Below are 26,162 nucleotides of genomic sequence, written 5' to 3'. Positions count from 1 at the left end.
ATTGTGAGGAAATTGTAGGGATTTAGAAGAACCCTACAATTTCATCACTCCTTAAAAATGAAAAAGATGCCACTGAGAGAAAATAGTGCCTCGGCCGAAACAACTTGACAGGTTAGAAATGTAAAAAGCCTTCGGGAAAAGGACGATAGTTAACTTCGAGGAGACAGACTCTATTTTGTCAGGCTGGAAAGCGTATAAACAGTTATAAAAGAAAGTTTCTTCTTTTATAACTTTTAATAGTATTTTAGTATTTATATAGTATAATAGTATAGTCTTTTAGTATTTTAATAGTAGACTAGTAATATTTATCACGTCTTTTTTTAATTATTTGCAATTAAGTAATACATTGATTTGATAACAATACTTCATTTCTAGATTATAGAGGCTTTAATAACTAGGTTGCGCTTGGAGTCCTCAGAGTGTTTGCTCCTCCACTGCCTTTATTGCACACTTAGGGGCTAAAAAAGCAGACTTAGTACCGTAGTTAATAGCTTATATATCTTTTTTCTTTTAAGTTGAGGATACGTTTCACATCTCCATAGTTTGAACACTGTTTAATCTCAAGAATTGTCTTACATGTAATTTTATGCTCATAACATAATTATTGGATTATTTTTCAAAATTATTGGATAAAATATATAAAATTTGTTTTATTAAAACGTAAACTGTATAAATTATTATGCGGAGGAGGTGACTTACCACATTAGGGTAACCCTTTTCCGGAATGGCCCGATTTATCCATCTTCATCCCAAAAATATTCCATTTGTATTAAAAACAGTAAAATTGTAGGCTGTACGTGTCATACACGCGTACTTCTCAGTGGTGCACGTGTCGTGCAACAGTTTCGTGCAATCATCGCTGATGGATTAATGGTTACAACTGGTCACTGTCTAGCTTTTGATTTATTTATTTTGTTTACTCTATCCGCTCTGTGGAATTAAGAAGATATTATTTTTAATGATATCAATCAAGTCACACCAACAATGGGGCAACCTAGTTTGCTAAGAAAAACTTAGCTGAAATATGTAAGTCAAACAAATAGTAATGTTTCAATAATTGATAATTCAATAAAATTAGTTCCTTTAGTATTATTCGCTTATATTCCAGGGTAGCCAAAGTCTACCTAATGCTACCTATCTTTTACCACAATGCCTTCTCATTACAATGTCCCGATTTCCGGTTTTGAACTTATGGCAACACTTAGATATCAGTACTAAGAATTTATTAAATAAAAAGATTATATATTAATACATTCTATATTGTATTTCCCTCAAGAACGTAGTCTTTCCCTTATTCCAACATTAGCTAACACTTCACTATCATTTCCCACTTAAATTTTGAGTTAACCATGGTGAGAACAAAAATGACATTTACGACTCGCGCATTCTAAGCGATCGGCAAACATCTTATTTGCAAGAATGACATCACATTCATCTTTCTCCAATCACACAGTTTTTTTGGATAGTGTAACTATCCACGGCAAGAAAACTGTATGATTCTCTATATCAGTGATGAGTAACCTTTTCTAGATGTGACCATAAGGGAACTTCGTAGGTTTCTGGTGGGCCTCACACATTTATTAAGAAATTGCAGGCTTTAAGCCTGCAGAGTACCAACATATTTCCATAACCACCAGTATATTAATAAAATAATATACGTTAATGATATGCAAATTAGTAATATATAGTTCTTCCAATCTTTTCACTTGTTTAGTTTGAATGTTCTTTGTGTCAAATATCATTTTGATTACAGTTGAATATTCCTCGTGTCATTATGCAACCCTGACTGCTCGTTAAATTAATACTGTCTTACCGTGTTTTTAAATGGCAATTAAAAATAAAGGAAATATATAAAAATAGAATCTTAATAAGAATTTTTTTTCTGTATATTTGAATTAAAAATTGACAAAGTAATAAAATTCATATTTAATATTTTAGTTCTCATTCCAATCCTTTTTTGCCCAGTTTGGTATTTGTGTTCGAAAGCTCCAGTCTCTTCCCTAAAATTAAAATAATGAGTTTTTAAATAACATTAAAATATCATTATAAATTTAGTACAAAACCAAATACATCTATTAAGTTGACTGTCTTACTGGATATTCAGTTAGACACTTATCCAAATCTAATATATTCCTGAAAACAATTCAAATATCTGGAAGTTTTCCCACTACTACTAATAGGAAAAATTCTAACTTGTTCAGGACTGGACTGGAAACAATTTAGCCCTGTTGTCATATTAAAAACTGTCCTAAAAAATCTCATTCAGTTAAAGGAAAACATACTACCAACTGGGTATTTTGGGATGTCCTACCCTTACCACTTATAAAATATAGTTCATCCAACACAGAATTAAATAAGGAAAACAAAAGCACTAAAATTATCTCCAAGAAAATAGATAGAGACAACTAAATTTAGGATAAAAGACTTAAGAAATGGGTGATTTTTATAGGATTTTATTGGTCGAAATGGAAAGCATGACAAAGGTTTCAAAATTACCAAAAAATGGAGGTTAATGATATGAGCAAAGAATAAATCACAAATTTTCACAATTAAAAACAGCACATTCTTCATCTAATGAACAAAATGATGTCTTTACCTTGGATTCAATTGCAATCACATCTTTTCCAAGGTGCTCTTCTCAATGATATATTTTAGTTAGCATAGTTGATTATAAATTAATGAGAACATTCTAACTGAAAATTTTGTGTGTGTAAATGTAAACATTTTTTATTGCATTACCTGTATTAGTGGTGGTGTATTTTTTGGAATAACAGTGTTATTCTTCATATTAGAATAATACAAAAGATTGGTTTGGATAGTGAAATGATTGCACATTATCAAAGTTTTACCCATATTTATTTAAACAATTATTTCTTGGGAATAATTTGTGTGTGATTGTTTTCCTTCTTTAATTCTGTGTCAAACTGTATTTTATAGGAGGTAAGGGTAGGACGTTGTAAGTAATTAGGTTAATTTAAATATATTATAAACAAACTAAACCTTGATGAATCAAGTTACAAATTTATTGAAATAAAAACATTTTCAATCAAATTTTACTGTTCATCTTCAGTTACAAGCTTTTTGAATTCTTTGGAATGTATAATTACAAATTCAAACTATCAATACTACAATTGCAAATACAAAAATTTTAAGAATTAATAATTAAAATGTAATAATTAATAAACATGGAAAATTAAACCTTGTAAAACGAAATAAATTAATTAATATCAAACATTTCAGAAAATTCACAAGATGTAATTCTTAATAAAATGCTCATAAATTACATTTTGTAAAATGCCCACAAGGCGTTGGACAGGTTTTCCCACGTCTCTGTGACTGAGGCAGTGTGACTTTTTGTGTGCTTTCTACATATCTAAGTTTTACTATTCTAATACATTCCAAAGAATTCAAAAAGCTTGTAACTGAAGATGATCAGTAAAATCTGATTGAAAATGTTTTTGTTTCAATAAATTTGTAGCCGGATTCATCAAGATTTAGTTTATTTGTTTATTTTGGACAATCCAGTTTTTCCACCTGCTTAAATTCGAATATATTACTATAATCAATTATAAATGATTACAATATACATTACCAACACAATAGGAACTGAATACTACAACATATGCAACAGACAATGATGATAATACACTTGTTATACTCTAGTAACATCTTCAATTGGTTGATCTGAATGTCTTCTGTTAATAATATGGTTAAAATTTTTATACAGAAGACATTTCTAACAGATTTCTAAAATTATGCATTTCTTGTATAACTCTAGCCAGTCCTAGAGTACACTGACATCTCTGATACCGATATTTGCCAAAATTGCCAGATGGCCTGTCCAGATGGTTTGTTCCAGTCCATCCAAATTCCTCAAATGACACTAAAACATTACCAAAAAGCTATTTACACCTATTTGACAATAATGAATATGCAATGGTACTGTCCATTTTATATTATAATATTATTACATAAAAATGAAACAACAATGAAAATAAACAAAAAAAAAATAGTGGGCTACTGTAATGAACTGTTAAGAATAAACTTTTTAGTGATCAAAATTTCATTACAATCTTAAATCTTGTTGATAAAAGATCACTAAAGTGTGTAACTATAGAAAATGCATACACAGTACAACAAAAACAAATGCTGGAAATGGAATCCTGCTTACTACTTTGCAACATTGACTTCACAAATACACTTGAAAGAAATTTTTTATATTTGGATTATTCAAATTGGACATTGTAATAGATACTGTAAGACACCATTTACTGTAGTGAGAATTCAAACACAGTTGACTTCCGATATAGCTGAGTAATGGAGGATTTGTAGACCGTGGCATTTCAAATTCCGCAGTAAATCCTCAAATTACTTAAAAATTACTGTGTGTGCAATAATAAGAAACATTCTGTTTAATTTCCTTATGATATACAGTAGAGCGTCATTTATCCAAAAGCCAGCCAACTGAAAGCTTTCCAGTCGGACTGTGTCGTGCTTAATTGAACATTTTTGATACTAGATTAACTTCTAAAGTCTAATTTTTTTGTTTTTATATTTTTCAATATATTCATTTTGTTTGTACAAAATAAAGAAATAATTTTTAATGATACAATAGCCTCGATTATTATTATAAAAATTTTCGTTAGGCTTAAAATCGACGAAAATTCAACACGAAAGCGACACGCAACGGAGAAAAATTCAACAGGAAGTCAACAGCAACAGAGAAAAATTTCAACATCGGATAGGTTAATATATATTTTCGTACATAATCGGTTATCCGAAAAATCAGTTATCCGAACAACCCCAGTCCCCAATTGATTTCGATAAACAACATTCTACTGTATTGAAATTTAAAGTAAAATGCACAATACAATATGAAAAATATAGCTCATTACCAATTACACAATAACATTTTAAATAAACTTACAATTACAGTAATTAATCAAACATTAATTATGTTATGTAACTATGAAAATTATAAAAAGTACAGTACATTAACCTAAAAAAATTAATACTTCACTAAATTTAACAACTAGACACACCCTATCGAGAACAATACAACTCTTACACGTATGCTCATTCTATCACTAACCATAGTAAATCTACAACCAGATAAATCAAGAGTTGACTGTAAAGGTAATTCAGATATTAATATAAATATACCTACTATTTTCCAGATATTTATTTATAAAGTAGCATTCAATTTATTAGTATCTTCAATACTATTAAATTGAAACTCCTACTTCTCCACACACAAATATTGCTTTTTACAGTGTAAACAAATAATATTTTAAAGTTCAATTAGTTCAAGTTTAATACTAAAGAATTCAATCTTAATCCAACAGAAAATTTAAAAATTATTTCATGAATTTTTCTTTCTTTAGTTAAGTAGTTAAGTACCATTTTTGTTACTGCTTAATAGACTCAATTATTACAGGAATAAATCATCAAAATAATAGCGAGGTTGAGGCCGAAGTATTAAACGTGAAAATGTGTACGTCGGATGTTCGGCACCACTTTCTTGTAAGCCTAGAAATTTGACAATGGCGTTTGGAATGTCAAGCACGATTCCACTAACTTTCCAAACACCAATGTCAAACTTCTAGGCTTACAGGAAAGCGGCACAACATCCAACGTACACTTTTTGCATTTAAAACTTTGGCTTCATCCTCACTAATGAGAATATAAATAAATTTCTTTTTAAAGATTACAAACTTGTCTTGAAGTATGGAAATATGTTAAAAAGTAAGAAACTAAAGATTAAATATAGTTTTTTTTCCCCAAATGTTCACATTATAAAATGTAAAAAAAAAAAAATAAATATCCAGCAAGTTGCTTAACTTTCCTGGCAACATTTAAAATTTTGATGACACCATATGTTGTTATATTTTTAATTATTATAAAATGACAGAAAGCTTAATTTTGAGGGTAGAGATGAGGTTTATAAAAAGAATTGTAAATGCTAATAATGAGTAAAATCATTGTTAAGTCCGACCTTAACTCGAAAAATGACACGCCATTCTCTTTATCTCCTCGACCTTTAACCATCAAAATGTAATAGCATAAATTTCCCTAATAAACAAACCTCCCTGAAAATTTCAGAAATTTTCAACAAAAAGCACAAGAGTTATTAAATTTCAAGGAGGATGAACAAAGTTGTGCCCCCCATCACACTAACATCCATACATACAGAAAAAATCCCTGAATTTTTTTGCATTTCTCAATGTTTCAAGGTCCCGAGTCCAAAAATGAAAAATCTTGGGATTATTTTTTGACAAATTGCCATATATTCTCACTGTTATATATAATAGAGCAGGGAAAGTAAAAATGCAATAATTTTTAACTAAAAAAAATAGTAGTAGGAATATGCATAAAACTGATCAGACATAAAAATAAATACAGAGAAAGTATATACATACATTCAAAGGCACTAATAAAAATAAAACTATAATTAAATAACACATAGTATTATATTCCAAGCAAAATAACCATCTTGAATTTTCCGATAATCTACATAGCATTTGGAACAGACCTTACGACAAATTAAAGAGGCAACTGGAAAAAAGCAAAATTAGCCAAACTAAATAAGTGAGTATCGTAACAGGTTTAATAGAAAAAGAATAATCTGTAAGCTGCATTCAGATAGACACTTCTTACATTACGTTACACCAAGGTCACATATGCTTTGTTATGCTACATGAAAATGTTCATACAATTCTTCAGCCAATCAAATATCAACATTTTAAAAATGCTTTACTTTAAAACTGTATAAATAGAAAATTTACTTCTGTGGTCCTTGTGGGGATACAGAATGGCAGGGCAATTTGGATTGGCTGAATTAACATTTGTTCTGTCGAAACTGATTTGGATTTATTCCAATGCAATGATATCATTTTCTCAAAATGGCTTCCTGGTCTGTGCCATCATATTACATTGCTTAAATTATGTTACATGTGTCTGTATGAATGCAACTTTAGTTTAAATTCCTTACTTAGAAATGGCTGTATAAGATTGAAACAAAAGCAACAAAATTGTTAGTTCAAATGTAAAGTTTATGGTAGTTTTCTATAAAATTCACTATTGCATAGAATAAAATATGTAATTAGCTTATTCAGTTTGTTAAGAGGTCACAACCACATTTAGTAATGAATGTTTTAAAAAATTTAGAAAAATCTTTAATGTTTAATGTTATGCCATGGTATTATATGAGTCTGTCGCTATTTTTAAAGTGAAAACTGATTTTGAATCATGCAAAATCTATTACTGTAATTGTAAGTTATAATTCTAAAAAAAATTCATAAAATATTTAAAATTATTACATTCTCATAAATTATTTAGTTCCTTCAAATGAAACAGACTTGGACGACCAATGCAAGTATGTGATTTATTGTACATGTAAGAATTTATGGATACAGTACTCTTGCTTCAGGGCCTGAAGAATCTAAAAATAGTTCCATCCAGCATTCAGGCAATGGTCTTAATGGTGTGCACAAGCCTTGCAATAACCTAAATGTTTGTTCAGTACGGTGTGAACAGAAATGGCAATGATGTGGAGTGTATGATCAATTTCATCAATACTCAAGTGGCAATAGTGCACTGCTTCAATGCTGTAGTCAGTCATGACAACATACATTTTTCCAGGTCTGGAAAGGTCTGCCATCTCCGTATGCCCACTCCTAAACTTTTTGCACATTTGAATATGGTACTTTGCTTGAAACATGCTTTGCCATACACATTTTGCATGCACCACAAAATGTCTACAGACTCTATGCCTTCCTTGCATAGGAACTAGATCACAGCCTTTTGAGCACACTTTGATGTATCCAGAGCAGCTTGGCTTCACATTCCATGCTTTTGCTAATTTTCCACATCTCAAACTATGCTGAACAACTCACTCACTGGATTAGAGTGTGGTACCTTATTCTTCCTCAACATTGTTAGTGGTGCCACTACAGTCTAAGTTTCATTTGAAGGAACCTAATACCGTCACATAACCAATAATATACAAACTGGAAATAATCAATACATACTTTTGCTACAAATGAAAGTTGTTATTATTAATCAAACTATATTACCACATATTTTTTATACAGATTATAAATAAAAGGGAAAAGATTATTAAAAACAAATTTAAATATGCTGTAAAGACTTTTGCTTATTACAGTTTGCTTAAACATTTTCATGAAAGTTTAAAATTTTTTTAGAAATAACTAAAAACAGTATGTAAATTAAAAAGAAAAATTAATTAATTTTGCTTATAACCTTATATAAAGTATTGAAAAATAAACATTAAGTTTACTTTATTGTTTTTTTAAACTTACCTTATACTCATAAGCATGTAAAAACATCATCAGTTCATCAGGTTTTGGATCTGTACTTATATGCAGACAACTTTTGCATGTAGGCTCTCTTGTTACTTTTCTTACATCAAACTGATATGCTTTTAATAAATTTAAATATTCTTCTAAATTTATATAATGTGATAATGATGATAACTGGCTTATTTTTACATTTTCATCTGTAAAAGTAAAAATTGTTCAATTAAAATATTTTGGTAAATTTTATTGCTGTTATTCTAATGAAATTCTATAAATCCTACTATTAAATACTTAGTTATAGTAAATTTAACCTGTCTTCCTTGAAAATTCAGATGGTTCAGTCTTCCAAAATCTTGATATTCTTTTAAAAACCAAATCTTCAATTAGCTATTCAATTAGTTAAAAATAAGCTATATTAAATTCTCTATTTTTAAAAATAATACAAACAAATTTCAATTATGTTATGCTCAAACTATTTATTACTTCTTTTTTTGATTTTCCATAATTGCAACCTTTTCCCTTATATGGTCCATACCAATCTGTATTATAAAGTGGATCGTTTATTATAGGATGACCTAAATAAAGCAATAAAACTTTTTAGAAATATAAACAATATATAAAAATACTCAACAAATTATCATTTTAAAATAAATGCATTTTATTTTAAAGTTTAAATTTTAGTTTAAAATATCAATATTTTCTATCTGATTATAAACCAAATATGTAAATGAATATTCACACAATAAAGAAATTTAGATTTACATTAAAATTTAATTATAATGAAGCTCTTACCATTAGATTTATTAGAACTTAGACAATAGAGAAAACTACCAAAAATAATCTAGTTCAAAGGTAATGTTTTCAAGACTTTGCTAACATCAAATGAATAAAATAGTTTAGCAGAACACCTTTTTGTCCATTAGTAATGATGCTTAATTTAGCTTACTATAAATGTGCAAACTGATATTCTTTGGTCTGGAAATGACACTTTCCTCACTTATTATATGTATTTAAACTAATAAAATGTAAAATCAGCTTTATATTGGACAAGAAAAATACAGCAAAATTTGATTTTTATATTTAAAAATAACCAGAAAGCTTTCTGGTTCAGAATTCTCTATATTCCATAAAACATCAAATTCTTTATATCTGTAATTAAAATTATGCAATCATTTAACTGTCGTTATAGTTTACATCACTGTCAATCAATGTAATTACTATTACACAATTACATTTGAAAACACTATGCTCTAATTTATTTACAAAAAAGAAAAATAATAAAAAAATAAATAAACGGGGCTAAGACCAAACAAAGAAAAATGAAATTTTGGTCAATGTTGATATATCTAAAATGTTAGTACGAAAGTGATATAAACAGATATAAGTATAAAGTGATCCTAGCTTGAGCTATAATAATGCAACAATCATTTTAACCATTTACAAAAATCTTTATTTTCACCAAAGAGAAAATTTACATGTGCACAGAACTGAAAAGCTAATATTTTAGTTATTTCTGTGATATCTGCAATACTACATGCTGAAAATTATGCATTGTAAAACAACTTAACAGTTTTGTAGTACAATAACTACATTTTCACAAGTAAATATTTTAACCACTATTCACTATTGTTAATGAAAATGTGCCACTTAAAAAAATTTATTTGAAAATACATGGCAGATTACCTAGTATTGAATGAACTACAGTACAGTCAAACCTGTTTTTATGCGGGGGATAGGGACCGCATTAAAAAAAACGCATAAAAAAAATCTCACGAAACTTCACGAATGGCTGTAAATAATAGTTTTCGCGACACAATTTAAAAAATATTTTTTTTATGCGGTCAACAGGGACCGCATAAAAAAAGTCTCACATAGAAAATAACTCAAAACCGTACGAAATAGAATTTATTGACAACAGATGTCAGCACTTGACTGCATCGTCTGGTCTATCGTCTGTTTTACATATTTTTGTCCAGGTGGTGTTTTGTTGACTTAAAAAGTAAATTATTTCATTTTTTGCATATTCATGCAATAATATTACTATAATAAGTGCATTTATGCTATAATAAGTTTATTTAGCTATAATAAGTCAACGTAAGACATGACGAATCGCACGAGACTAGTCGCCAACTATACCGCACAAATTAAAAATTCGCATTAAAAAAATCGCACACATAAAAAGAGCGCATAAAAACAGGTTTGACTGTATATGAAACTCACATAAAAAGTTGAATCAGTCAAGTACATTTATATCTGCTGTAGAAAGTTGACTAAAAAATTAATTAATTAAAACGATGGAGTAGCAAGTGCATCAAGAGTAAGTAAGCAAAAAGAATGAAAGAGAATGAGAAAAGGAAAAAAAATTATGATCAGATTATGAAAATGATATTTTAGAATGAATTACAGTAAATAGGAAAAAATAACTGACTAAAGTGTCTTAAAACTTTCATTTTATCATTATTAATTGAAAAAACTAGCTTTTGAAGAATAAAAATTTCTTTAGTATTTTTCTAGAGTTCTGACAGTTTTATTTTGTACTTTATATCAGTACCTTACATGTATTTTTATACTTTCACATTTTCATAAAATCTTTCAAGGCAAAGAGATGTAAAAGCACTTTTCATGGCAATACAGATAGGCAATGTCAAGGGCTTAAAGCATCTTTTTTTTTACACAAAAACAAAACAATAAAAAATAAAGATTAAACTATTCTAACCACGTTCAAAACATTTCTAAAACACACAGCCTATTATTCATATAAATATATAAAATCAAAATTTTACACAAAATTTGGAACTAACTGAAGTCATTTTTCTCAAAATTATGTAACCTTTTCTTTTTTTAAATCCTCTCAAATAACTATTCAGATAAAATAACACCAAAGTGAAATTAACATTTTGAATTATATTCAAATTCTTTAATGCTACAAAATCTTTGATAACTTTTGTATATTTTAATTGTCTTACCTAAATATTGTAAATGTACACGAATTTGATGAGTTCTTCCAGTCAGAGGTTTGCCTAAAAATAATTTTTTAAGTATTTTATAAGTTTTATGAATGCTTTTTATTTATTAAACAAAAAAAATTATTAAAATATATTTCCACATTTATCTGTTAACTTAAAAACCATTAAACGTGATAAATTCTATAGTTTATTAATTTATACAAATAAAATTTATGTATGAGTAATGCTATGAAAGTAATACAACATATTCAATTTCTACAGCAAAATTTGGTTAGAGAAAATACATACCATAGCTTTTATATGTCTTTCATTATAGAGTTGCAAAGTTTTCTAGTAGATAACAGTGAAGTAGAAGTCTTTGAAAATGGCAATTGTGTGTGTTATGTATTCTAAACATAGTAGTAGTAATTGTTGAGCAGAAAAGCATTTTAAGCACTTTTATTCTTGCAAAAGATGTGACAAAAATGATTCTTAACCATAAAAATATGAAGCCAAACACAGATCAGTCTGTCTGAAAAACCATCACAAAACTTCAGAAGACTGTCTTACTTCATCCTCCTTTTTTATTGGGCTGCAATTTGAAAAAATTGTAGACCTATAAATTTCCACTGTCATCTATCAGTATGTCTGTCCATCCTTCCTTAATCTTGTGAATAGAGTTAGATACGTGAAAGTCAAGAACAGATATAGAAAGCTTAGGGGCAGGAGACCTTGTTTAACTATATACGAAATTCTGATGCAAACCAAAAGTCACATTATATCAATCCAAAACTTTCCCCTGAAAGCAGTTAATAGATGACTGACACAACTCCATTGCTAACAAAAACGTATGATGTACAGGTGCAAGACACTATAATACTAATTTGAGGTGGAGAGCATATATTTTAAAAGAAAAAATTAAAAATGTGATTAAAAATTGCAGCCTGCATTGTGACGATGTCATAGTAAATAATTCCTCGTTAGTTTTCATCTTTATTTTCATCAATCATCATAAATGCATTTTGGGAACTCCCAAAATGCATTTATGATGATTGATGAAAATAAAGATTAAAAAAAAAAAAAAAAATGCATTGAGGGGATTAATATTCCATATAGAGACAGACAACAGAGAAATCATTTCCAAATTAGAGAGATAATTGTGATAGCTTTGTGTAGAATAATACCACAAAAATACACAAGTTCTCACATCTTTGTAGCATTAGGATTGTGCTGATCTGTGTTGATAAATATTTTGTGATAGTCAAAGATTCATATAATACTGTAATGTGACGTTGTTAAGATTAAAAAGAAAAAATTCTTAACAATAAACTAGTTGCATTACTCTTGTATATTACTGTATAATAAAACCGTACGCTTTATAAATCTGCATTTACTTTTTAAAAAGTATTAACGTTTAAATTTGAATTACCGTATTTTGACGAGTATAAGTCACACTTTTTTTACTACTTATTAGGGCTCAAAATCATGGTGTGTCTTATACTCGACAGGTAACCATTTTCGACCAAGACTGTCCTCTCCCCTTTGTTCACCAGCCCCAGGGCCTTACTTCACCTTTTGTTCTACTGCACATTTCTTGGAATCAGTAATCCCACCCAAGGGACAGGGATTAAGAAAGATAAAATAAGAGAGTTCTAGCAGGAAATAAGACAAAGAATAGAAAGAAGAAACTAAACTAAACTTAAATTTATATTTACAACAAAAAAAATATAGCGTACAGCTACAGTTGTCTCTCGAGAATTTTTAATGATCAACAACATTGCAAGTTTTTCAATTTTCTAGTACAGTAGAGCGTCGATAAGTGGAACGTCGGTAAGTGGAATGGCCGGAAAGTGGAATGATTTTCAGTTGGACTGTGTCGTGCTGAATCGAATGTTTTTGATACTAAATTTACTTCTAAAGTATAATTTTCATGTTTTTTATATTCTTTAATATATTTATTTTGTTTGTACAAAATGCAGAAATAATTTTTAACGATACGATAGCCTCGATGATTATTATAAAAATTTTCGTTAGGCTTAAAATCGACGAAAATTCAACACGAAGCGACACGCAACGGAGAAAAATTCAACAGGAAGCGATACGCAACGGAGAAAAATTTGAACATCGGACAGGTTAATGTATTTTTTCGTACAAAGTCGGAAACTGGAACAAATCATTAACTGGAAGGACCCCAGTCCCCAATTGGTTCCACTTATCGACGCTCTACTGTATTTTAAATCCTTGAAAAATGTCTGGAGAAAAAAAAAGAATGTCTTATTCAGCTGGGTTCAAATTGGAGGTAATAAAATATGCCAAAGCAAATGGCAACAGAGCTGCTGAAAGAGCATATGGGCCAAATGAAAAGCTAGTCCGGGATTGGCAAAAACAGGAGGATTTTTTGAAGACACTGCCAAGAAAGAAGAGAGCTTGCAGAGGACTGCACCCAAAGTGGCCACAATTATAAGAAGAAGATAAATTATGGATCACAGAACAACATAGCAGCGGAGTGGCCATTTTAACAAAGATGATTCTCTTTGAGGCGTGGAAAAAAAGCAGCGGAAAAGGGTATCGCCGATTTTACTGGCACTCTATACTGGGTGTTTTGGTTTATGAGAAGACAGGGTCTGGCAATGAGAACCCAAACCAGACTGGCTCAGAAGATGCCTGAATCATATGAAGCAAAGACTATGGACTTTCACAAATTTGTTATTGAGTTGAGGAAGAAGTTGCAGTTTCCACTGAATCAAATAGGAAACATAGATGAGACACCAATGACATTCGACTGTCCATCGAACAGAACTGTTGACATAAAAGGTTCCAAAACTATTACTGTCAAGACAACTGGAAATGAAAAGAATCATTTTACTGCAATACTAAGTTGCTTGGCTGATGGAACAAAACTCAAGCCCATGTTAATATTTAAGAAAAAGACAATGCCAAAGGAAAAACTGCCACATGGAGTATTAGTTCATTGTCATCCCAAAGGTTGGATGGATGAAGAGGGCATGAAAATATGGTTTGACAATATTTGGATGAAGAGACAAGGGGGGCTTCTAAGGAGAGAGTCACTTTTGGTACTGGATGAATTTAGGGGACACTGACACAGAACATAAAACAAGTAGCTGCAGAATTGAAGACACATTTAGCTGTAATTCCAGGAGGGCTTACATCACAGCTGCAACCTTTAGATGTGTCAATAAATAAGCCATTCAAGCAAGCAATTCGTGATGAATGGAACAAGTGGATGATGACTGCTGCAAATAAAAGTTTAACACCAACAGGGAGAATAAAACGAGCCAGCATTGCACAAGTGTGCGATTGGGTGCTGCGTACTTGGGAAGGTATTAAAACGGAGATAATTATCAAGTCATTCAAGAAAACCGAAATATCTAATGCTCTGGATGGTACAGAAAATGAGGCAATCTATGAAGATTCTGATGATGATGATTCAATTCAGTCAATACTTTGGAAATTCAAGAAGAAAGGGATGCTGAATCAGTCATTAATGACGTCATAGATATGTTTCCTAATGGGTGTACCGGTAATTTAGATACCAGTGATTCAGTTGAAGAATTTCTTGTCTACTATGATGAATAAAATGCACCTTTAGACAATCCCATTAAAAAAGTTTTTTTCTAAATTTTTTGTCTTAAAATAGGGGTGCGTCTTATACTTGATAGCGACTTATACTCGTCAAAATACGATAATATATGCAGTGTGTATAAGAAGAAACACATTAATTAAAATTGATTATTTCTCACATTATAATTATTTTTCAATACTTTTAAAAAATATAATCATTAAAACATATCCTATTTGCAAAAGTTGTAAACTTACATAAAACAACACTTGATTTTCCATTGAAACTGAGTTTTATGAATTTCGTTAAACATTTCTTTCCATTAGGATCTACAAGACATATTCCAGCATTTCGATACATTAATATTGGTTCTTTACATATTGTTTCTCCTCTTAAAATAAAAGAGTATATTTTAAATTAATATAAAAATCAACATATTTTTAACAGAATAATCAACAATATTCAGACATAATCAATAACATATATAATGAAAACTCACGGTACCCATGATAGAAGTGACTAAAAATATCTCTATATAAATACAGGATGTCCCTAAAGTAACCATCTCTTTTTCTAGAACATATTAAATTAGAAAGAAATATGTTGATAACTCAATTATATGTATATTTCTCTACAAAATTCAAGAATTAAATTCCCGTTTAAACTGCTTTTTAACTTTTTAATTAATTTTATTTTCAGATTTACATTATTCCAGAATATTCATGATCTTAGTTATGATCTTAAAAGAATAGAATTTAATATTATTAGTGAGGTTTGTAAGATCTGAAATATCACAAGGAGCAGTTTACAAAATAATCTCTGAAATATTTAGAAATCTTTTTTCCATGCAACTGACAGATTCAAAATTTTGCAAAGATACTGATGGAGCATATGTAGAAACCATTCATTAGAGTTTTGAGTTGTGTGTTTATATTTTAATCTAATACTTTTATTTTTTAAAGAAATATACATATAAATGAGTCATTAAAGACATTTTTTCAAATTTAATTTATTTCATCAATGTGAGGTCATGTGAGCTAAGTCACAACTATATATTGAAGCAAAAAGATAATCTTGAAAAAAATTTTAATATTTCAATTGAAAGAGGATAACTGGATAGTTTAAACAAAAGGGACCACGTATGTGCACGAGTGAGTTCTGGACAAAGAAGAATGCGTTCTTACATAGTAAAATTGCTTACTGAGAAAGACATCCTTACAATATCTGTTGTGTTTAACAGTATAATTTTGCACAAATAATCACTGATGCTCTTCTAGATCCCAGCAAAAAGTATGAAAGGAAGTCTCATTTTTCTAGATGACAACTGAGTCAGTCATCATCTAGAACAGAGTGTCCAACCCGCTGCCCGCGGCAACTTCAAATGCGGCCCAATAAATGTGTAAACAATACCAACAAATTTATTTATTTATTTATTTCAACAGCATAAACTCAAAAAAGAAGTTTCACAAAGCCGCAAACCTTTATACATATTTTATTTTTGAGCGGAAAGGAAATACAGTATTTTCAAATACTTGGAAATGTGTGAATGAGAAAGGAATACTAAATAAAGTTGGAGTTGTGACTCAAAGGATTATAGACCCAAATTTGAGGAAAGGAGAGAAAGGCCAAAAGCTTAAAAGTAGTGAGAAAGGTTAAATAGACCTTCTGTCATGCAAATATTGACCCTTAATTTTCCAACCTTCCTTAGTTCTTTATCTTTTGTCCTTTCTCTCCTTTCCTTGCATATGGGTCTATAGTCTTTTGAGTCCCAACTCCAGCTTTATTTAGTATTATTTCCAGCATTGCAAGATTTGGCCTTTTTTTAGTTTGGCATAAAAAATATCATTTGACGCATTGGCTACTTTTTGTGCTACATATTATTTATAAATATATTAGTCGAATAAAAATGCACTTTAAAATGGTGTTTTGTCATTTTTTATTAATTAGAGACCCAAATAAAACAAATATTTGTGTTTTTTAAATAAATTTTTGTATGTCTCCTTTATAATAAATTAATTTATCTATTTCTAAGTAAAAATTGAAAGTGAAACTACCCAAAACTCCATAACATCTTCCAGTCTGGCCTGGAGAAACAAAAAGGTTGGACACTCCTGATCTAAAAGAATGAGACTCTGCATATAAAAGCAATATGCTGTAAAATTTCTCAAAGACAATCTATAAAGAGGAAGAGAGATATACCTTGAAGGATTTTCAGCAATGATAAAAGAGTTGGTGATAATGGAGAGCACAACAATCAAGAAAAACATGCATCAGGCCAGAAAGAAAACTGAACAAGACAGCCTGGCTCTTTCATAACTACACAAAAAGGATGCCCTGTGTCCTTGTGACATGGGTTTTTATCAATTTGGTCACTTGATCTCTCATTACAATTGTTTTTCCTAGGACAGATCAGATAGGATGTATACTACTCTTTAACAGTTATTGTTGTAAAGTTTGAAGTTATTCATAAATTTAACAGGTTGTAAGCAATTCAATAAAAAAAAGATACATTCCTTTACAAAATTATTAAAGAAGTGATGTTAAGGCAAGTGCTAAGATATCTGACATCTGCAGAACTCCCATAACAAAATAGTTACTTTACGGCAATAGTAAAAAGAATGATTTATATTATGAATATTATATAATACTTAGGGATACTATGATACTATATATAAATTATATGTTGTTTTTGCTAAAGATGTTCAGGTAGATATCTATTCATGACTCTTTTCAAAACCATCAATAGTTTAAAATCAAACTGTAATAAAAACTCCAAATTACAAGGGAGTATATTGTATGTATCAAATTTCACTGTCAAATTTCACTGTTCAGTAGCACAACTTGAGATTTTTTGTAAGAAATTATCTTTTAGATTGACAGACAAAACAAATGACTTGTCACTCCCAAGCAGAGCCTCTATTGACTTTAGTTCAATAATAATGAAAACTGATACACTCAAACCTGTTTTTGTGCGGTCTTTTTTTGTGTGATTTTTTATTTGTGCGATTTTTTGTGCGGGGTATATGAATTTTAATCAAATTGGTATACTGCACAAAAATAATTGCACAAAACACATTGCACATATAAAAAATCGCACAAAAACAGGCTTGAGTGTACTGATTACAGTAATCAGTGGCAGTAGATTAAGACATTTCCTTAGTAATTCAAGTTATCCAATTCCATTCCTATTGGAATTATGAATGAAATCAGGGGTGGATCTACATATGTACTAATAGGGCTTAAGCCCTGGGCCCCCTAGTGTCAAGGGCCCACAAAAACTGAATTAGTTTCATAAATTTTTAATACTTTTTCATTAACAATGAGCACTTATTGTATAGTAAAAAATAGTTAATATTAATAATATAATAATAATAATGTAATTTATAGTATTATTTGTATCAACAAAAAATGGGACCTCATTGGACTTCAATAAGCCCCGGCCCCAAAAAACTAGATCCGCCCCTGAATGGAATTCACATTTTTCTCAGTTATTTTCTGAAACTCAATGATTATTATTGAAAACAGATTATTCTCTTCAAGACTATTCTGCCACAATCTGTTTGTTGACGGATGGTATGCTGATGGTGTTGATGTATGATAGATAGTCTACTAGAACATTTTATCTGACAGATATGTGGCATATTTCAGTTGAAAATTACAACATATAGTCCAAAAGTCAGAACTGTCAGGAGATGCTTTGGCCAAACCTTGAAGAATGACATAGGTGAGGGGCTATGTAGATCATTAAGAGTCATCTATGTAGATGACAAATGACCTCCCTTCCAACAGGTGTCAAAAATGTTTAATAGCAGAGCAGATGGCAAAAAGCAGAGAGTTGTTCAATACCATTGAGTTCTTGATGCAAAACAGCTCTGATTGCCATATCAGATCCATGATCAATGAAAGCTTAGCCTCTGGTACTCAGTGAGTGAGTAGAGTACCTCTGCTTAAGGCTAACTTGAATGCTTTGCTGGCTTCTTTGAATCAGATGAGACTTGGTACAGTGGAACCTCACTTAACGTGCACCTCACATAATGAGTAATTTGCATAACAAGTGATGAGGAGAGAGGAAGTCCAGGATTGTGTGCATGCTCCATCAGTCTGTGTTTAGCACTCGTTTCGCAAGCATCTTAGTGTTGCTTGGGATCACACATTTTTCCAAACTCATGTTCAGACATTTACATATAAACATCAACAACCATAGCCCATTATATAATAAATATGCCAAATGATATTTCAAATTCTTCAGCTATGTAAAGGCAATAATTAAATATTAGTAATTGATTAATTTGACTAGAGGTAGGCAGTTATGCTGCCATCTTGTACTAAATTTAATGACCAATTCCGAATTAAATTTTAGAAATGTCTAAATTAAAAATTATTTATTTATGATTATTAAATTTAATACGAGATGGAAGCATAACTGCCTACCTCTAGTCAAATTAATTAATTTCTAATATTTAATTATAGCCAAAAAATTTGGCATATTGTTTGGCTGTTTATGTGAGAGATTTTTTCGATTGTTTTGTTTTCTGCAAATTTGCATTCTAGGTTGGTTCATCCAGCACTAGAAGAACAGATGAAGATGATTCATGCTCCTTAACAATGTATGTCGTATAATTTTCTTTGAATAAACATTATACCTAAAATATGAGTTTTTTTTTTGGCATGAAATGCATTATTGTATTTTACATTAATTTATATGGGAAAAATTGTTTTGCTTAACGAGTGTACATGTAAGATTCTGGAATGAATTATGCTCATTAAGCAAGGTTTCACTGTACTATGTTTGGTATGGCCAATCAACATAATTTTAAGAGGAACTTGTAATGTAAATGGTTAATTTTTTGATTTTGATTTAAACAAACAAGATTATCAATGTCGATAGACTGTCTACACAAATAACTTGCTACACAACTATAAATATCATCATATATGTTTCTCAGATAAAACTAGGCTAGCTATTAGTGAAGGGGTGTCTAGATATTAATGAAAAATAAATATTATAGCAATAAAATTATCTTCTCAGTACTGGAATTAATTAATAAACACATTTAACTAAGCCTTTAACTTCCAGTAACCAAAATTTTTAATGTAAAATATTTCTGACAGACTTTTTGACCTTAACCAAGGTCTGCCTCAGGTCATCAACGATATTCCAAAATTGGAATACGCAGAACAAAAATTTTTTCAATATATTTTTTAAATAATTAGAATAAATACATAATGTTGTAAAACAACAATAAATTAATCAGTGGTAAATATAAAATTAAACAAGATATAAATATAAGAAATAAAATAACTCAAAATAATAATAACTATTATTAATTTATGTCAGCAATTCCTGGTTTTTTGTAAAAGCATTGCCAAGCATATGAGATGCTTTTTCCATCTTTAAAGACAAAAAAGAAAGCTGTTGAAACATCATAAAAATATGAATTCTAAGCTCGAAAAATTGATTAAGCTGGAAGATGTTCTATATGAACAAGACCCAGGTTTACTATATATGGTAAATAGGAAAATTATAATTTTTCAAGAAATACTTGCACAAAAGCTGCTGAAAAAATATCTGAATAAATTAAATTGGATATTACAAAAAAAAAACTGAATTAGGAAGAGGCATATGTTATGCTGTTAAGTTCCTGAGACATTTCACCCCAAATTACCTCACACAGACCATGGCATATGGTCCAATGCATGCTCCTGGTTCTACTAAGCCACATCCAGAATGTGTGATGCCTAATATTGAAAAACTCATTGTCGATATCAAAGATGTTCACAAAGAATACTATAGATGGAAAGCTTCCTTCAAAATTTGTTCCATGAATAACAAGACCCAAGATAGCATATTTTGGCACAGTTTGGTGGCTGATGAACATGTTATCACGTTGAAAGCAAATAAAAGCAGAGCTCTCATTCTACTAAAAAAAGATACTTACAGATCTCTCATGCATCAATACATCATTGATACAGACTGTGAACCTGTGGATGATGGTTATGTAGACAAGTTACAAGCTTGGTCACACATTTTACAAATACATTCTTGGCCAAGAAGTTGAAATTGAACAGGGTGATTGTTGCCTCACCATACACCCCCAAATTATTTGCATTGACAAAAACACAAACCAATGCATTCACTTAAACCCATAGTAGATAAAGCAAGATTACCTACTCAACTATTAGAAAATGCTGTACACAACCTAGCATCAGAACATTTGAAAGGTTAGAAGAACTGCACCAATCTGATAGATATCTTACAGCAGGTAAATTTAACAGATAGAGTGCATACTACAATATTTTTGATTTCATTTCCTTTTTATTCCTTGGTAAAGCTGCAACCATGCTTCTGTACTCTTAGAGATCTTTTGCTATAGAAAGTGATTTACCTGCTCACCGAAAACAAATCTTAAAACTTGCACACCTGATGTGTTATACCTCTGTACTCCAATTTAATAATAGTACATATTTACAAAAACAGGGAGTGCCCACAGGCAGCTATGCAAGTTGGTTGTGCATCTGTTGGAAGAAAAAGTCAGACCTGAATTCATACCAAACATTGTTGTATACAAGAGATACATTTACAACCTGTTTGTTCTTTGGGGAACTGAGCCAGTTGTAGACTGTTTATTACAATGCATAAATGATAACCCATATATATCCCCCACTAACGCTTAAATTAGATAAGATAAATAATACTAGCACTCACATAGATATTGCCATTCATTTCAACAAGGGCCGCATAGAAACTGGCATCTATTACAAACCTGGCTATTTACCTTTATTTATTCTGAAAAACTCAACTGATCCCTTTTCATACAGGGTGGCTGCCTTCCATGCATTGACAAGATGGGTCTTTATACACCATACAAATTGGGAAGACACTTAAAAGAGCTAAAACATCTGGAGGACATAGCTATAAAGCATGGTTATAAAAGGGACTTAATATGTAATTTAGCTTGTGCCTACTCCAACTAACATTCCTTATGCAACAATTCCAACAACCAAGGAGTTTCCAATGAAGATCAAACATGGAACCCTAACTCCAGGTGCACGGTGATAGAGTATGACTAGTATTTACATACCTTATACAAAGAAACTGCTGACAATATGGAGAGAGTTCCCATGGTGACAATATCCATACAAGAGAGTTCCCATGGTGTATAAATTACTACAGAATGGAAAGGACAAGGCCAATAAATGTAGGGCCTCAGGGGTGTACAATGTTCCAGAAACAACAGACTCCAAAGAGATATGGTATACATTGAGTCCACTAAGCACTCCACACACAAAAGGTTGCAGGAACATTGTTACATTTTGAATAAAAAGCATACCACTGCTTTATCCACTTATGCCACTGAGACAGATATGCAAGCCAATTTCCAAAATGCCATGTTAATTACACAATCATTTCAAACTGATCACATCACAGCCTTAGAAGCCTTGGAAGGCCAACCTGACTGGCAATGGTTAGTTAGTTAGTTAGTTAGTTATTTATTGATTAAGATACCAAAAAGGTACATTCCCGATACCGTAGTATAACATAACCGGGTGCAAGCGCGACAAATAATAAGTACATAAAATGAGAGTGTAGATTACAATACATAGGAACGTAGATACGGCAAATTAAAATACCGTATACAGTGTAAATAAAAACAAAAAAAAACAATAATAATGGAAATAATAATAACAATAATAATAAAAAAAAATGGAATAAAATACAATTAAAAAAAACAATACAGATACATATGAAAAAAAAATAAAGAGAAATAAACTGCAATATTTACAAATATTTACAAAATCTACAATGAATTGTGCAATACACAAGCAGAGGCCAGAAGAACATGCTGAGGAGTAGAATGAGAGTCGCCGCTAACCGTTGCCAAGAATTCAGTAGGCAGGTACCGATGTTCTTTTAAAATACACAGAAATAAGGTGGAAAAAGGCACTGTAGGTGTCTTTATATTTAAGAAGACTGTCCAGATGTTGAGGGGGCCAGTTGTCGTTGTGGGTCTCGATGGTCGTCTTGAGGTGGAGTCGTTCCAACTCCAGAAGCGGGCACTGCAGGGTGTAGTGGGTGCTGCCATCAGAGGTTCCACAGATGGTGCAAGAAGGGTTAGTTGTTCCTTTAAACCTAGCCAGGTAGGTAAAGAACCTACCATGGTTGGTCAGAAACTGAGAAAGATAGTGGTTGGGAGTGTACCACTTAAGAGTCAGGAATTCCTTTATATTTGGAATAAAGTTAAAGGTGATGGAGTCGTTATGATTCCATTCGTCCTGCCAGGAGGCAAGGAGATCCTGCCAAAGGATGCCCTTGATGGCCCTGATGTTAATTTTATTGTAAGAGAAGGGCAGGGAGTGGTCAGTGGAAGCTTGTTTAGCAATGGCATCCGCCCTCTCATTACCGTGGGTGCCCTGGTGAGCTCTGGTCCAGCTGATGTGAAAATGGTTGGGAGAGTGGATAACAGTTTCGTGAATGCCAGTGGCAATGGGATGATAAGTCTTGGCCTGAAGGAGTGCCACTGCAGAAGCGCTGTCTGTAATAATAGTGATTTCCTTAGTAGTGTAGTTATCATTTGACCAGTCGATGGCTTTTCTAATGGCAAGAAGCTCTGCCTGGAAGACGGAACAGTGCTCCCCAAGCTTGAAATGGCCCGTAGCAATTTCTTCGTCATTATTGAAAACAGCAAAGCCACAGCCCACGTTCGAGCCGGTTTTAGATCCGTCGGTGAAAATATGGAGGTCAGTCTGGTCAGAGGTGTCGAAACGGATATTGCAAGGAGTGGCTGGGTGCCTCGAATTGGCAAAGCTCACATTGGTCTCCAAGTCTTCATGTTTAATACAGTGATTATCAGTATAGATATCTCGACCCCATTTTATGTGCCACAATTTAGAGTTGAGGGCTATCACTTTATTGATGGGTGCCTTTTTTGCCAAAACTTGTAAAGAAGCGCTGGGGGTGGTGCAATACGCCTTGGTAATTTGAAGAAGAGCTCTACGTTGGGCAGTGATAAATTTCCTTTTTATATGGGATTTGGTGATGTCATGCCCCCAGCTTCCACATGCATATGTAGTGATCGGCAGGAAAATCTGATTATATATTGCGTCAAGGGCTTCGGCTGCCAGGCCCCAACGCTTCCTTGCCATGCCTGCCAGAGCATTGAAGATCTTCCCGGTGCGATCTGTAATATACTGGGTATGGGTATTCCATAATAAGCGAAAGTCCAAGACAACTCCCAAGTACTTAATAGTTTTCTTTATGCGAACAGAATGATCGCCCATCTTGACAGTTGGCACTCTTCGGTACAGATTGGGCTGCCTTGGTTTATTAAATACGATGCCACAGGTCTTGGCAGCATTAAATGTTAGTTTATTCTTAGTTCCCCAATCGAGGACTTGTTTCAATATGTGGTTTCCATTGCGCTCTAGTTCTGCCCGAGAACGTCCACCCAGCAGCACCAGGACATCATCCGCGTAGGCCACCATGTCATGTTGCCCAAAATTTTGGTTGAGGAAATCATCAAATACAACGTTCCATAGCAAAGGGCCACACACAGAGCCCTTTAAAGACAGAAAATGTGTCTCATATGTTTGGCAATGCTTTTATGAATGGCCAACATAATAACTTTTAATCAGGAATGGCCAACATAAATTAATAATCATCATGTTTATTTTTATTCTTTATATTTATATCTTGTTTAATTTTATATTTATCACTGATTAATTTGTTGTTGTTTTACAACATTATGTTTTTATTCTAATTATTTAAAAATATATTGAAAAAATTTTTGTTCTGCACATTCCAATTTTGGAATATCATTGATGTCCTGAGGCAGACCTTGATTAAGGTCAAAAGTTTGTCAGAAAATTTTTACATTAAAAATTTTGGTTACTGGAAGTTAAAGGTTTAATTAAATGTGTTTATAAATATTATATCTATTATGTTTTAAGTGCAATTTCATTTTAGCAATATTTTAAGAACTTACTCCATAAAATTTCCTTCTACTCGACAAAGATATTCCTTTTGAACTTGTCTGTCTCTCATCTGATTTATTATATTTTTTGCACTTGCTTGATTCAATCCAAATATTAATAATCCAGATGTTAAACGATCTAATCGATGGATAGCTGCAGAAAAAAATTTGTAACACATATTTAATGCTTAGTTATATATAAATTTAAAATGTTATAAGATAAAAGAACTAAAATAAATTTTTCGAATGTTTTATGTAGAAAATAAATATAAAAACCCAAAATTCTATATATATATGTCGTATTATTTTGCAGTCGTAGTCGTGGGGTCGAGTGTAGGGTTAGCAAGACAAAAGAAAATTGGAGACCATAAAAACACGTCCGTTCACTTTCAGGTCCTCACTCGAACTCTCCTTTATTCTTTATTGGTGTTGTTAACCTCATTCCAAAAGGGGCGAGATTAACAAAGTAAATTACAGAAAAATATACAAAAATATATACAAAATTTAAAATATGTTAAATGCCCCCCTCCTGAAAAGGCGACATCATGGAGCCTCAGGGAGGTTGGGCTGGGTGTTATACAATTTATCGGCTTGAACTCTAAAGTTGGTTGGATTATAATACGGTATAATTTTATCTACATTTACAATATCAGTTAATTTATTTAATGATTGGACAGGTCTGTCTATTTCTACGTTACAAGGAGATACTATCTTTAATATGGTGAAAGGTCCATGATACTTTGGAGCAAGTTTTCCTTGGTCGGGATGGAAAAAGGTTTGTAGTAGTATTTGGTCTCCTACTTTGAAGTTTGGAGTTTGGTGTTGACTATTATATTTATCTCTGTTTCTTTCATGAGCTATTTCGGTTCTTTCAGTGGCAATCTTACGTGCTTCACTGAGAGGGGGATAATTCAAGTTGTCAGGTGAATCGGGGATTTCTCCGTACATTAAAAACATTGGAGGGAATCCTGTTATAGTATGAGGCGTTTGATTGTATTCTTTCACAACGTCACGTAACATTTGAGTCCAGGATCGTTTTGGATTCTCTGAATATTTTATTCTTAGTCTAGAGACAAGTGTGGCGTTTAGTCTCTCAACTATCCCGTTGTGCTGAGGTCGCTGAGTACTTGTTAGATGTTGTTTGATTCCATTCTTTTCTAAATATCTTCTGAATCTAGAGGAGGTAAATGAAGGTGCTCTATCTGTTAGTAGACGTTTCGGGCTGCCTGTCTGTAATATTTTGCCTAGACAATCTATGTAGGCGTTTATAGAAGTAGATTTGGATGGAAAACACCAAGCAAACCTAGAAAAGTGATCGATGGCAACATGAAGGTAGCCTTTAGTAGAT

General features: G+C 31.5%; 1 protein-coding gene across 1 annotated transcript in view; it reads right to left on the bottom strand.

Annotated features, from left to right (window-relative positions):
* Positions 1 to 1,919: 1,919 nt before the first annotated feature.
* LOC136978947 (pseudouridylate synthase RPUSD2-like) overlaps positions 1,920 to 26,162 on the bottom strand; it is a 48,723-nt gene continuing 24,480 nt past the window's right edge. Inside the window, exons 7-13 of the mRNA XM_067274792.1 lie at positions 24,827 to 24,968; positions 15,101 to 15,234; positions 11,285 to 11,338; positions 8,802 to 8,893; positions 8,620 to 8,705; positions 8,322 to 8,526; positions 1,920 to 2,000 (exon numbers count right to left, since the gene is read on the bottom strand). Coding sequence (XP_067130893.1) covers positions 8,625 to 8,705; positions 8,802 to 8,893; positions 11,285 to 11,338; positions 15,101 to 15,234; positions 24,827 to 24,968 — 503 coding nt within the window. The 3' untranslated portion in view covers positions 1,920 to 2,000; positions 8,322 to 8,526; positions 8,620 to 8,624. The remainder of the gene's footprint in view (positions 2,001 to 8,321; positions 8,527 to 8,619; positions 8,706 to 8,801; positions 8,894 to 11,284; positions 11,339 to 15,100; positions 15,235 to 24,826; positions 24,969 to 26,162) is intronic.

This window comes from Centruroides vittatus, unplaced genomic scaffold (genome assembly GCF_030686945.1).
Source record: "Centruroides vittatus isolate TY-2023 unplaced genomic scaffold, ASM3068694v2 contig_564, whole genome shotgun sequence".
Lineage (NCBI taxonomy): Eukaryota > Metazoa > Arthropoda > Arachnida > Scorpiones > Buthidae > Centruroides > Centruroides vittatus.
The sequence above is the reverse complement of the archived record's forward strand: the minus strand, read 5'-3'. Positions and strand labels throughout refer to the sequence as shown.